Genomic DNA, 15,068 nt, shown 5'->3' with positions numbered 1-15,068 from the left:
CCTCCTCCTCCTCCTCCTCGATTGCCGACTGTGAAGTCATCCAAAAGGACCTTGACCAGATCATCCAGTGGTCTGAAAAGTGGCAAATGTCGTTCAACGTTGACAAATGCAGTCATGCACTTTGGTTCCAGAAACAGTAACCATACATACAACATGCGTGGAAATCCTCTGCAGGGTAGTTGGCGTGCAGCTCATTCAGCTGTTCATCCTCCTTTTCGTGATGGTCAATAAATGGGTACTTGGAGAAACTGGGAAGGTAATTGGGGTAACCCGGATTTCACACTGGCCCCGTGTCCCGGTAATGGGTTCTTGCCCGCCTCGGACTCAAAGGGCCAACGGGACGGAGATGAGCACCGCGGCCACGCGCAGATATAGCGTATGGCCCCAAGTTTACCCTTACCTTTTACCCGTGTAATCCTTTTCGTAGTGAACGAGGAATACGCAGAACACACCGTCAGGCACCTCAGCGTTACAGCAGTTCCTTACAGTTCAACAATCAGGTGTAAGAAAAGGCAGAATTAAGATAATTTTGTTACATTTTAATTATTTCTTATATATCTTTCTATCCTGCATCTAGTAGATACGTTTTAATTATGTCTACACAACAAATAAACATACTGATCGGTTTATACACAGTGATACATGAGACCTCTGAAAACAAGTGATTCTGTTCTTTGTACATCAACTAATTCTCTCCTGACCAGTAGAATACATAAAAAGAACACGTGAAAACCAATGACCATATTGTTGAAGCAGAGCTGTGGAAGACAAATACATGAAAATAATGCACAAACGAGAGGACAAGTAAATAAAAGTGTATCAAGAGTCAACAATTTACAAACTCGAACCGAAGAAAATTAATTAATATCATTGTCTTTTAACTGATTACTCCGTTCACCCAGGCTTCCCCTACCCGCCCACACGCCACACACGATACGCTACACACATACACGTACTCTTTGGCATCGAGGGACTATACATCACGTGACTAGCGTTAAGTACAAAGAGCATCATGGAGTATACAGGTAACTGGTACAAAGGTAAATGAGTATACAGGTGAATTAATACATACACCAATAAAGGAAAATATGGATAAGTCAGTATACAGGTAAATTTATGCATACACAAACAGAGGAGGATACATATAAGTGAGTGTAAATGTAAACGGATACATCAACACATAGAGGAAGGGTCAGTGAAATAAGTATCCAAACAAATTAATACATACACAGGTGGATACTACAATTATTTGAGTATACTTGTAAAGTGATACAAATAAAGATAGTGAAATATACAGGTAAATGAATATACACGAAAAGTGATACATACATAGGTAGAATATATAATTGAGTGAGGAAACAGGTAAAATGATACATGGAAAGGTAGAGGAGTGTGCAGGTAAATTAATATAAAGGAACAGTGATACATACAGAGGTAGAGTCAATAACTGAGTGAGGAAACAGGTAAAATGATACATGGAAAGGTAGAGGAGTATGCAGGTAAATTAATATAAAAGAAAAAGTGATACATACAGAGGTAGAGAATACAATTAATTGAGTATACAGGTAAATTGATATATACAAAGGTAGAAGAGTTTGCAGGTAAAAAAAGTATACAGGGAAACTAATACATACACAGGTAGGTTATATGATTGAGTATACAGTAAATTGATATACATAAAAGTAAAGGAGTATACAGGTGAATGAGTATACAGGAAAAGGGATACATACACAAAGTTGGACATAAAAAATTGGACAAATACAGATACGGAGACGGGACCACACGAGCGTAAGCCCAGGCCCTGTAAAACTTCGACTAGGTAAATACAACTAGGTAAATACAGGTAGAGTCTCACCATTATATATATACACACACACACACACCGGTCCGTGAGACACCACTGATATATACACACACAGGTCACCTTTACCCATGCCCTGTGGAAGCCTTGAAGGGCCTTAGAAGACGTAGACTGGAGCTTTGTGTGATGGTTATTCTCTAAGTAGCCTTAACCCTTTCCCTTGAGCTCCAGCCTTAGACTCAGTGGACTTTGTAAGGGTCTCCGTTTCTTGGGTTCGTTCTCCACTCTCTTCTGAATACTCAAAGTACGTTCTTTCTCTTCTTGTTGCTTTGCCGGGTCAAATTTTGGGTTCATCTCTACACCGTCTTGGAGCCAATCCCACAGTCCAACACAGTGGTTTTGTAATCGCCCTAACCAAACTATGCAATCTTCTACACTTCGTTATGGTTAGGTTTTCGATGCGACACCAAATACACAAGAGATTTCCCTTATGGTTTTCTCAAATTTCCTAACTTAAACATGAACGCGAAACACTACGCAAGGAATTTTCGAAGTCTTTGGTATTGGTTTGAAGGCGTACTAACCCATCATGGCGAACTGTGGAAGTGGCCCTCTTTGTCCTGAGAAACTATAACTAAGGAAACACTAACATCACATTCATCCTCTTAATATAGCTTTGCCGCCTGGAAAATACTAACACTACAGTCTTTCTCTCTATGTAACTGTGCCGCTTCAGAATGGCTTAGCACAACACCGTTTTAGTTTCTTTGTCCTGAGAAACTATACATAAGGAAACACTAACATCACATTCATCCTCTTAATATAGCTTTGCCGCTTGAGAAATACTAACACTACAGTCTTTGCCGCTTCAGAATGGGTTAGCACTACACCGTTTAAGTTTCTTTGTCCTGAGAAACTATAAATAAGGAAACACTAACATCACATTCATCCTCTTAATATAGCTTTGCCGCTTGAGAAATACTAACACTACAGTCTTTGCCGCTTCAGAATGGCCTTACACTACACTGTTTAAGTTTCTTTGTCCTGAGGAACTATGAATAAGGAAACACTAACATCACATTCATCCTCTTAATATAGCTTTGCTTGGGAAATACTAACTTATATTTTCCCTTCATGTAACTTAGGGTCTTTAGAATGGTTCAGCACTACACCATTTTAGTCTCCTTGTGCTGAGAGACTATTAATAAGGAAATTACTAACGCTACAATCTTCCTCTAATGTAACTCTGCCGCTTGGAAGATACTAACACAATATTCTTCCCCTTCAGGTCGCTTTGCCGCTTCAGAATAGCTCGGCACGTCATGTTTTTTATTATATTTGCTTCGTTCTGAGATAAAGAGAATACCAACATGACAATCTTCCTTTTAATGTATCTTTGCCGCCTGGAAAATACTAATACGATATTCTTTCCCTTCATGTCGCTTTGCCGCTTCAGAATGGCTTAGCGCGGCATGTTTTTATTTGTTTGTGCTGAGATAAGGAAAATACCAACGCGACGATCTGTCTCTTAATGTAACTTTGCCGCTTCGGAATAGTTTAGCAATACAAGATCTTGGTTGCTTCGTGCTGAGATGAGCATACGGTTTATTGACACGACAGTCTCTCCCTTAATGTAACTTTGCCGCTTCAGAATGGTTTAGCAATACACAATCTTGGTTGCTTCGTGCCGAGATGAGCATACGGTTTATAGATACAACAATCTCTCCCTTAATGTGACTTTGCCGCTTCGGAATAGTTTAGCAATACACGATCTTGGTTGCTTCGTGCTGAGATGAGCATACGGTTTATAGATACAACAATCTCTCCCTTAATGTAACTTTGCCGCTTCAGAATGGTTTAGCAATACACGATCTTGGTTGCTTTGTGCCGAGGTGAGGAAAATACCAACACGACAATCTTCCTCTTAATGTAACTTTGCCGCTTCAGAATTATTCAGCAATACACGATCTTGATTACTTTGTGCTGAGGTGCTATTAATACACAAGTTTATAGAAATTGGTTACGATATATCAGGATGAGATTCGCGTACCACTGATGATATTACGCAAAAATATCCTGAAGAACTGATATCGTGTAAGATTTGTTCACCAGTTCTTGCAGGCTCTTGATGTTTTCGTGTTCATCAATTCTTATTAATACCACTGATGATATTACGCAAAAATATCCTGAAGAACTGATATCGTGTAAGATTTGTTCACCATTTCTTTATTTTATCTTCTTACCCTGCTCTCTTTCCTTCTTTCTTTCTCCTTTCTTTCCTTCTATCTTTTCTTTTTCTTCCTTTCTCCTTAATTTGCTCTCATTTCTTGTTTTCTCTCTTCTCCTTTCCTTACATTTGTTCCTTACGTTTTTTTCACAGTAAAGGAAGCAGCTCAAGGGCAAAAAAGTATGAAAAACAAAAAAGGCCGCTAACCACTACACCTCTTATGCAAACCTCTTATGCTCACGTTTTTAACCCCTTGACCGTGGATTTCCTACAAGAAGACATCACCAAGCTACAGGAATGGAACAAAAAGTGGCTGCTACAATTCAATGAGGAAAAATATAAAGTCCTGCACCATGGGAGAGGATATCCAGCACACCAATACCACACGAGAAACACTCCACTATCCACCACAGAGACAGAAAAGGACCTGGGACTATTATGTTATACCAGGCTACCAGTGAAAGTCGAATCCGTGCCAATCGCAGCGGACGGGTTAATATCACCGTTAATATCACGCACACTGTCTTGAAGTACGATATCTTGAGGCATTAATTGTTCCCCGTTTATCAATGGCACTGTTAACATCACGCACAACTCTCCCAGGTATTAATAGTTTGACTTTACGATATCAATTTTGACTTTACGATATCAATTTTGACTTTACGATATCAATATTACCATTTATTATGTTTTACACTATTAATATGACGCAACTGTTTTTCTTTTCATTATTTTTTCCGATATCAATTTCACCATTTTATTTTTTACACTATTAATATGACGTAACTGTTTTTCTTTTCATTATTTTCTTCGATATCAATTTCACTATTTATTATTTTTAACACAATCAGTATGACGCAGCTGTTTTTCTTTTCACTATTTTCTTCAGGCACTCCTTAATATCTCACCTGAATCTCTTTTGGAACATTTAAATATTTTAGGAGCGTCACGTAGCGGGATTTTTTTTTCCACATGGTCTTGGTTTGTCTCCTCTCACTGAAAATAATTAAAAAAACAGTCTCAAAACAATATCCTTAAAATATCACACATCATCATCATTATTTTCGACACCCATCACTATTGCAGAACCGCCACTAAGCCGCTTTCAACATAATTTTTTTATCGCACAATTAAAAAATCACGTCAGATCAGAAGGAATCATCATATTTGGCACTGTATAATATTTGGCACTGATATGATATTTGGCACTTGTGATGTTTGACACTATAATATTTGGCACCGTATGATATCCAGCTCTTTATGATATTTGGCACTGTATAATATTTGGCACTGATATGATATTTGGCACTGCGGGATGTTTGACACTATAATATTTGGCACCGTATGATATCCAGCTCCTTATGATATTTGGCACTGTATAATATTTGGCACTGATATGATATTTGGCACTGCGGGATGTTTGGCACTATAATATTTGGCACCGTATGATATCCAGCTCTTTATGATATTTGGCACTGTACGATCTGTGGCTCCGTGATATTTGACACTGTATATTATTTGACAGTCTTTGATATTTGACTCTGATAATTGGCACTGTATAATATTTGAAACTGATTTTTAACACAGTGATGTTCGACTATGATATTTTGTCGCTGTATAATATTTGGCACTTTGATATTTTGTAGTCTATGATATTTGACACTCTAAGACATTTGGCACACGTTGATCTTACATTAATCACTCCTTTGTATGAAATTTGCGGTTAAGAATATCAGGCGTTTATATAACTATTTGGCACTGTATGATATTTGGCACTCTGTATATTCACCCGGCGCTATGCATACTTTCACCACTCACTCGAATTATATTTAGTTATTATTAAGAGTATCAGACTGTTCGCTTAGCACTATAGATGTCTTTGTGTCTGTATTGTTTTCATTATTGTTTTCCCGCTCATAAAATATCGTGGAACACTCATCTTCGCCACCCGCTTATATCTCCTGAGTCACCTGATAGTGTTCTGTCTATCACTCTACAATCTTCATCATATTTATCTGTATACACTCACAAAGCATCGTATAACTATCGTCGTCACTCGTTGGTTTAATGTTAGCAAACTGAAAATATCTTTGCTAAATTTCTTTCAATATTTCTTTAGTTCCTCGATCGCACACTGTTATCCCCGCCACATATCTGTTGAATACCACGTAACTCATCTAAAAACACAAATATATTCACCGTTTTCTTTTCATTCTACACGTGAGTATTTTTTTCCGCATTATTTCTCGTTTTCTCATAAAGTACATGGACCAGAACACAACAAAATCCACATAATATTTACCACTCATACATCAGTTCCACTTTTATCAGCTGATCGAAACTAGTTCTGAGAGTTGACTATACTGATCCTCTTCTACTGATGCTGCATGATCCCTTTAGAAGACACAAAGGGCATGATTCTCTTGTCTCTAGTGCTGGAAGGGATACAGAAGTGGTTTCGATACTCTTCTCCAAGCCGCCATAGTATCGATTATGATCCTCCACATTGAAAAAAGAATAGCGGTTATGATGTCTTTTTTTTCCGATGCCCAAAGGAAAGCAGAGTCAGAGGTTTCGATACTCTATTATCCAGAGGGCCAAAGGATCGTCAAGAATAGATATCGATAATAATGCTTTCTCTCCAACGCCAAAGGATGCCCGTAGGAGAAGGTGAAGGAGTTCTGAGCGACATTGTGGAGTCCTTGTGTCCTTCGCCTTTGTTATGGTCAGAAGGATCAGTTATCGATTTTGAGGCTCTCTTTCCAACGATGAAGAAGTCCTGTAGGAGGGGGTGAAGGGGCTACAGGGAGGCATTGTGGAGTCCTTCGTGTCCCTGGCCTTGGTTATGGTCAAAAGGATCAGTTATCGATCATGGCGTCCTCTCCCCAACGCTGAAGAAGTCCTGTAGGAGGGGGTGAAGGGGCTACAGGGAGGCATTGTGGAGTCCTTCGTGTCCCTGGCCTTGGTTATGGTCAAAAGGATCAGTTATCAATCATGGCGTCCTCTCCCCAACGCTGAAGAAGTCCTGTAGGAGAGGGTGAAGGGGCGGGGCTACAGGGAGGCATTGTGGAGTTCTTCGTGTCCCTGGCCTTGGTTATGGTTAAAAGAATCAGTTATCAATCACGGCGTCCTTTCCCCAACGCTGAAGAAGTCCTGTAGGAGGGGGTGAAGGGGCTGCAGGCGACATTCTGACGTCATTTGTGTCCCTGGCCCTTGTTGTGTTCAGAAGGATCAGTTGTTGAGGGCGTCGTTGCTAATGGAGATGGAGGAGAAGATGGACCGTCGACTTGGACTCACGCCAAGGTTTTCCCAGTTGATCCAGGATAGTCTGGCGGTGAGATCTGCTTGGGGAGAGATGGCATGTTAGGAAGGGGTGTCAGGGGTGGAATGAAGGGAAGGGAGGTCAGGAATGGCTATTAAGAAGGGGTGTTAAGGATGAGAAGAAAGGATGTTAGGAATGGATGTAAGGGAGAGATGTCAGGAACAGATATTAGGAATGCATGTAAGGAAGGATGCCGAGACTGAGTGTTGGGAAGGTATAACAGGAGTGAATTGTAGGGAAGCTAATGAATGAAAGAGTTTTTTTTATTACTTACGGCAAGCGAGGGCAAAATAGTATGAAAAAAGGAAAGCGAGGGCAAAATAGTATGAAAAAAGAAAAACTCATAAAACACGCTGCTCCCTTAAAAAAGATGACCGTGATAAGTCTTGAAAGTTTAAGTCGAAGGAAGGAGGAAATACAGACGAAGAAAGGTGAAGACAGGGTTTACCAGTGAAAGGAATGAAAGAATGGCGACAATGTTTAACTCTTGCATTAGAAAATAACTGCTAATACCGCCCAACACCACCAGCCCTTCAAACCCAACACCAATGACTGATATTTTAAACCTCGTATTAGTCTCCACCAACAACAGTGTGGCTGATTTGGCTTTTTTCACCCGTTTTTCAAGGCGTGCTTATTTGGTTTTATTGATTTTTTGCATCGCCTTTTACGACTGAGTTTGTAATTTGGCGACTTTACTGTGAAAATCCAACACTTCTAACTAACTCCGTCCCGAAACTGGAATTAAAAGACGCATGAAAGCCACATATTATGACGTTTAAAACCCTGACGCAACACTCCAAACACACCACCAACGTCAATCTCAACACCAACCTTCTAAACACCCCAACACCACCCCAACACCAGAACACCACCACCAACACCACCCCGAACACCAACCCCCTAAACACAACACCAACACTTTCCCAACACCAGAACACCACCACCAACACCACCCTTCCTAATAACACAACCTCCACATCGCCCCTAACGCCAATCCTTTCAACACCACCCCAACGCCAAAATACCACCCCAGCACTACCCCTCCTAACGCAACCTTCACAGCACCCCCTACACCAGCACCCCTAACACAAAACCAACACTTCTAACAACACCTTCACCACCCCAACACCAAAACACAACCCCCAACACCCAGCCACCACCATCACCACACCCAACACTAACCCTCCTAACCAAACCAACCCCAACCCTCCCAACACAACCTCCACGGCACTCCAACCTACCACTCGTGTTCCATATGTTGCACTGGTCTGAGGGAAGCTCCCCCCGCAGCCCCTTCTCGATGTAGGTGATGGGGTCGTGGTCGGAGGTGAGTAGTTCTCGCAGCAAGGCGATGTAGGCGATGGCGAGGCGCAGCGTGTCGATCTTGCTGAGCCTCTTCTCGTAGGGGAAGGTGGGGACGTGTGTTCTCAGCTCCTCGAAGGCTGAGTTGATACTGCTGGGGGACGAGTGAGAAAAGTGTCAATCTGGGCTCAACTGAGACGAGGGGAGAGGAAGAAGAGCGAAGAAGGAAAGACTGATCAGAATATGGATAAGACGAGGAGGGTGAGAGTTTAGTAATGCTGGGGAACGAGCGAGGTGTCAATCTGGGCTCAACGAGTATGAGGAGGGGAAGAAGAGTATTGAAAAAGGAAAGAATTATGAGGAGAGTAAGATAAACTAGCTACTGCTGGGAATGACTGAGAAATCGGTCAGGTCAGTTCAGGCTCATATGAGATAATGCGAGGGAAAAGGAAGAGATGAAAATCAGTGACGAAAAACAGGCTTAATCGGAACCAAGATAAAAAGCGATGGAGAAGGAGGAGACGAAGATCTGGGGGACGAGCTAGAAGGGTACCAATCTAAGTTTAAAATAATAAAGTGCTGAAGAAAACTATTAACACCGTCAAAATAAGAGTTAGGCATATAAACACTAACACACAGACAGGCAAACAAGTAGACAGATAGTGAGGAAAAGGGAGAGACAAAAAACATAAAGACGCAGACAGATTAACGGACAAACAGACAAACACAAAGACAAAGATACAGACATACTTACAAAGACATAACAGTGACACACACACACACACACACACACACACCTGCTAAAAGACCTGGTACTCACCTGAGCATTCTCTTCCTCTCCCGGATGTTGGCGGCGTGGCGCTGGACCCGGTAAGGGGAGCCCGTCGGGTAGTACTCCTCCTCCCCCTCCTCGCCTGCACACACAAACACACACACACACACGTCAAGTTGTCATCATCATCATCATCATTATTATAATCATCATCATCATCGTCACCATGATCAGCTTGTATCATTTCACATCACTACCATTGCTAACACTGTGTGCATTGTTTGTATGTATGTCTTGTTGAATGAGTGGTATGTATGTTTTAAGATGTAAAATTTAAATGAAAACTAAATAATTAATTATAAGTGAAAAAAACCCTCAACTAACCATTAAACTGGCCTAATAGCTATATTCGGCTGATGGCAAGAAAAAACCACGTATGTCATACATCATCATCATCAGCAGTTTATGTCATACTAGTGCAGTCATAGGTCTTTCCCGAACTGAAGTGTAGATACATACTCCCCATTCCCATGATCCTTTTTCCTTTTGACATCGCTTTGTTATAGTCACGCTATAGATTTGCAGGTGTGTATAGCTAGCATGAATGACTTGAACCTTGTGGGTTAATGTTAGACTTAAGAGAACGACCATGAAAATGTTGCATAACGAAACACAAACATATTTACTGAAGAATTCAAAATGAAAATGATAAATTAACGCTGTAAGAGGAAATAACAATAGGACAATAGAACCTAATAAAAAATTAAACACAATAATAAAAAAATAACAACAAAATAGACCAAAGAATATAAAATAATACCAAAGCCATCGACACTCCTTGCCAAGTCACTATTCAGCGTCCATGCCTCACAGCCATACAATAAGACACGGAGTACAAATGACTAATAGATTCTGGTCTTTGTCCGCCAGCATAGATATCGACAACGCCATATACTCGTGTTGAGCGATTCCATAACACCGTGGGCCAAGCCAATCCGTGGAGGGACTTTGTAAGACCCACCATTGATACTTAACAACACCTGTACATTAAACAAATCAAAACAAAGCAGCACACGAAGCCCCCTAAAGCCAGGTGTTTTACTGTCCTTCCTCCCGCCATTTTGAGGAAGGCGAGATGCGATATTGATCTAGTGGGTGGGAGGCGTCCATCTTTCTCCCCCCTCTCCTCTCCCCATCTCTTTCCCCTCCTCCTCAACCCACCTGTGCTATCTGTCAGGGGAGGGGGAAAGGGGGGTGGGATAGGAGGGAAAGGAATAGGAAAGTAGGATGAAGAGAATAAGTATGAGGGAAGGGGAGTGGGATAGGAAGATGGTAAATAGGGAAGTAGGATGATGGAAATGGATGAAGAGGAATGGAAGGAGGATAGGGAAAGGGGGGGGAAGGGAGAAGGATGATAGCTATAGGAGAAATGGAATAAGAGGAGGATAGGAAAAGGGGGGGAAGGGAGAAGGATGATAGCTATAGGAGAAATGGAATAAGAGGAGGATAGGAAAGGAGGAATAGGGAAATAGGGTGATACAAAAGGGGTGACAAGGAATGGGAAGAGGATAGGAATAGTGGAAATAGGGAGATAGAATTATATATATTAGTGAAAGGGAATGGGTAAAGAATGTGAAAGAGGGAGTAAAGGAGGAGGATGACTGGTATGGGTAAGAAGGAATAGAAGACGAATAGGAAAGGCGAAATAGGAAGATAGGATGATAGACAGGGTAAGAAGGAAGGAGAGGGAAAGGGGAGTGTGGAGTAGGGAAGTAGTTTATTTTTATTTTTATTTTTTTTTACAGCAGAGGAGACAGTGCAGGGGCGTAAAAAAAGAAAACAATAATGAAAAAAAAAAAAAAAAGCCCGCTACTTACTGCTGATGTGCCTGGAAATGCAGGAGGACGAGGATAGGAATGAGGAGTGAAGGGGAGGAAAGGGGAGAGGAGAGGAAAGAAGGGGAAGGGAAAATCGGCAAGTATGGTCTGCAGTAATGAATGGGAGGAGAGGGAAAGGAAGGGGAGGAGGCAGATAGGGGAGTGGAATATTAAGGAAGGGTTAAGTGGGAGGAGAGGTATGGGAAGGGAAGGGGTTATGAAAGGGGGAAAATAGGGGAATAGGGTTCTACGGAAGAGTGAGGAAAGAGGAAGAATGGGGAGGGAAGGGCAGGGGAGGGGTGGGGAAGTAGAAGAGTGCAGGAAAGAGTGAAGGGGGAGGAGGGGGCAAGGGAAGAGGGAGGAGGGAAGTGGAGGTTTGAGTTATTTAATGTGGTGGGGATGACGAAGGGGGTAGGGTGGGGATGAGGGAGGGAATGGACGGTAGGGGAGAGGAGAGTACAGGGGAATAGGAAGGTTAAAGTGGAAGAGGTGGGGAAGATATAGTTGGGATGGAGTGGGGTAGAGGTAGGGGTGAGAAACTGAGTGGAAGGGGACAATAATGGTAGGGGAGGTTCATGTGGAGTTAGAAAAGCAGAAGGGTGACGGCAGGGTTGCAAGGGGCGGGGGGGGAATTAGGAGTGGAGTAGTGGAGTAGAGGTGTTAGAATAGAGAAGTGGGAGGATGGTGGAAAGGGTGATGGGTGGAATGGTAGGGAAATAGTAGGGGTGGATAGACTTAGTGTGGGGGCTGTGGTAGGGAGAGAGGTGGTAGGGAATGGGGGTGATATATGGAGTGGTAGGGGGTAGCAGTTATGTGGATGAAGAAGGGTTGAGAAAGTGGAATGATAGGGAGTGGCGGAGGTGGAGGAAGATTAGGGTGTGAATGGAGAATAAGAAAGATAGTTATGAAGATATAAATTGTAAGGGAATGGGGGAGTGGAGTGGTAGGGGGTAGCAGTTATGTGGATGAAGAAGGGTTGAGAAAGTGGAATGATATGGAGTGGAGGAGGTGGAGGAAGATCAGGGTATGAATGGGTAATGAGAAAGATAGCGATGAAGGAATATACTGTAAGGCATAGAAACGGGAGTAGAAAAGATTGACCTCTCTTTCGGCCACCTCTTTTGATTCTTTTTTTGTCGGAGCAGCGAGTAGCGGGCTTTTTTATTATTGTTTCCTTTTTTGTGCCCTTGAGCTGTCTCCTTTGTTGTAAAAAAAAAAAAAAAGAGGAAAGGAAGGAATGGAACAGGTGGATGCCAGGGTGGATAAATAATGGAAAGGATTATGATGAAGGAATAGACGGAGACACAGGAAAGACAATAGAAATAGACATAGAAACAAGACTGAAGGATAGAAAATAGATATAGGCATAGGAACGTATGTGAAGGAAGGGAATGATGGAGTGGGTCGATGTGGATGTGGATATGAATGGGGATGGAAAAGTAAAAATTAGCGGGCTTTTTTTTATATTATTGTTTCCTTTTTTTTTGTGCCCTTGAGCTGTCTCCTTTGTTGTAAAAAAAAAAAAAAGGAAGGAGGATAGGGATGGGGAATGGAGGGAATGGAGAGGAAAGAAGAAAAGGGGAGAGGAGGGGTGAGGAGGGGAAGGTGAAATAGGTGAGTATAGGGTTATAAACAGATGTCAGGAGGAGGAGAAGAGGGATGGGGATGTGAGGAAGAGGAAGGGGAGGGGGAGATGGGGGAGATGACTCTAGAAATAGGGTGAGGATCAGGGTGGGGAAAAGGGGGACTGGTGAAGGGTGTGGAATGTGGATGTAGGTGGAAGAGATATGACAAAGGTGAAGGTTTAGAAAGTGGATGAAGATGAGATGAGCGGGAGGTGGAGTAGCGAGGGTGGAGTGGGATGAGAGTACGAGTGAAGGGGGAAGAACAGAGGACTTGAATGTGGAATAGGTTGCAAGGAAAGGGGGAGATATAGTAGGGGTGGGAGGAGGGAATGGAGGGGGGTAGAGGTGGGGGAGAGAAACTGAATGGTAAGGTTCAATTATGGTATGGGAGGTTCAGGGGGAGTTAGAGAAGGGGAAGGAGGAGAAGGGAGTTTAGAGATAGTGATATAGCAAGGAATAGTAAGGGGAGATAAACAGATGAGCAGAGGGGATGAAGGGGAGCTGATAGAGGGAAGGTAGAGGGTGAGGGAAAGGGAGGGAGCTGATGGAGGTAAGTTAGAAGGGGGGTAGGGAGGCGTTAGGCAGGGTAAGGTGTTTAAAGGGAAAGGTGATGATAACGGGGGCAGGTGAACACAGAAAATGGGGCAGAGGGGGAGGAAGGGGGTGGAAACAAAGGCAGAAGGGGTAGAGTAGGGTAAAGGGCGGAGGCAGGTGGAAGAGGAGGGAGAGACAGGTAGAGGGATGGGGAAGAGAGATAGAGGGGAGAGTATATGAAGATGGATGGGGGAGGACAAGGTGACGGGCATGTGAAGAGGAGTGAGGCAATTGGCGATGGCAGAGACAGGGGACACGGATGCATGTACACCACTATAAAGACACAGATTACACAGGCTGCCGAGGTCACACGGCCAGGTCAGTACAGGAGGAAGCCACGTGCTCAGGGCACCCCCACCTTCACTCCTCCGCCTCGCCCGCCGCCTCGCCGCCAAGACTCACCGTGTACGAGGAAGGGCAGGCCGTGCAGGTGTGGGTGGGCGAAGGCACACGATGGCAGCTCCTCCTCCTCACAGTAGGCCTGCTGCTGCTGCTGCTGCTGCTGCTGCTGCATGCTGCCCGGCCTGCTGACGCCGTTGGTCCTGCTGGTGCTGGTGCTGCTGAGGGTGGTGGTGCCGCTGGTGGTGACGCAGCCCCCGCCCGCCTGACCGGCCACACCCCCGGGGTAGGGCGCGCCGTAGTCCCCCACCTGTACGGGAGGGCCGCCTACCACCTGGTTCACCACCTGGCCCAGGTGGGTCAGGCAGGTGCCGGCCGTCAGCGGCGGACTCGCGTTATTCAGCTCGCCTCGCACCCCCTGCTGTTGCTGCTGCTGCTGCTGCTGCGGCTGGGCGTGGTGCGGATAGGCGTGGGCGTAGGGTGCGGGTGGCGTATGACTCTGGGGCAACGACGTGAAGAACTCGGCGTAGGGCGGCGTGACCTGCGGGGGGACCGTGACCTGACCACAGGCGACCTGGCGAGGTACTGGCGCCGCCGACCCGACCAGCGCCTCCGCCATGCTGGCCCTCAACCTCCACTTTTTGTCCTCTGTCACCAAAGACTGACGCTCACGGGCTAAAAATTGAAATTCTGACTCGGCCACGGGGTCCCGCTCCCCTGGAATTGACAGTGCTCCTAATGGCGGTGATGTATACCGCTGAATCTATTTCTCGCCCGACTGGTGCACTTGCTGAGGGTGCTGGAGGGCCGACCCGCCCACCAATGAGAGAGCGCGCCCTGATTGTAGTGCCGAGTGGCCCTGACAGCAGACATATTGGTTCCCGGCCCTTCATCTCCCTTATACCCCCGCCGCCTGCCAGCCCCACCTGACTCGCCGCCCACCGCCGCCCCAGCAGCGCTCCCGCCCCGTACAGCCTTTGGGACTGTGACGTCACGCCCGCCGCCCAGTGATAACGCAGCGACGCCAAGCCAAAGGTTTCTCATTGGCTGCCGCCGCAGATCCAAAAGATAACGCCGCCGCGGGCAACCTTGAAGAGATAGAAAACCGCGGCTGCAAGCGGCCCCGCCCAGCCAGCAGGCGCCGCGCTGGTTTGCTACTCGCCGCCGCATCGACCCGGTGGCGGCCAATCCCACGGCTCGGCGGGG

The 15,068-nt window shown here is 44.6% G+C and overlaps 1 protein-coding gene across 2 annotated transcripts; it reads right to left on the bottom strand.

The window, feature by feature from the left end:
• Nucleotides 1-520: 520 nt before the first annotated feature.
• On the bottom strand, nucleotides 521-14,856 carry LOC126983910 (uncharacterized). 2 transcript variants are annotated; one of them, XM_050837118.1, is made up of 4 exons: nucleotides 13,926-14,856; nucleotides 9,476-9,569; nucleotides 8,595-8,806; nucleotides 521-7,369 (listed from the first exon to the last, which is right to left on the bottom strand). In XM_050837118.1, exons 1-4 carry the CDS (start codon nucleotides 14,479-14,481, stop codon nucleotides 7,260-7,262), a joined length of 972 nt encoding a protein of 323 aa, XP_050693075.1. In that variant the 5' UTR covers nucleotides 14,482-14,856; the 3' UTR covers nucleotides 521-7,259. The 2 variants fall into 2 exon arrangements, with proteins under 2 accessions (XP_050693075.1, XP_050693074.1); XM_050837117.1 differs by having other exon boundaries at nucleotides 8,595-8,809; nucleotides 13,926-14,855.
• Nucleotides 14,857-15,068: the final 212 nt, after the last annotated feature.

This window comes from Eriocheir sinensis, chromosome 55 (genome assembly GCF_024679095.1).
Source record: "Eriocheir sinensis breed Jianghai 21 chromosome 55, ASM2467909v1, whole genome shotgun sequence".
NCBI classification, from domain to species: domain Eukaryota; kingdom Metazoa; phylum Arthropoda; class Malacostraca; order Decapoda; family Varunidae; genus Eriocheir; species Eriocheir sinensis.
Note: the sequence above shows the minus strand (reverse complement) of the source record. Positions and strands in the feature narration are given on the sequence as shown.

Coding starts and splice junctions, on each gene's coding strand:
- LOC126983910 (XM_050837117.1), bottom strand. CDS start 14,481: ATGGCGGAGGCGCTGGTCGGGTCGGCGGCGCCAGTACCTCGCCAGGTC. Junction 9,570..13,925: donor CCTGCCCTTCCTCGTACACG/GTGAGTCTTGGC, acceptor TTGTGTGTGCAG/GCGAGGAGGGGGAGGAGGAG. Junction 7,370..8,594: donor CAACATATGGAACACGAGTG/GTAGGTTGGAGT, acceptor CTCCCCAAGCAG/ATCTCACCGCCAGACTATCC.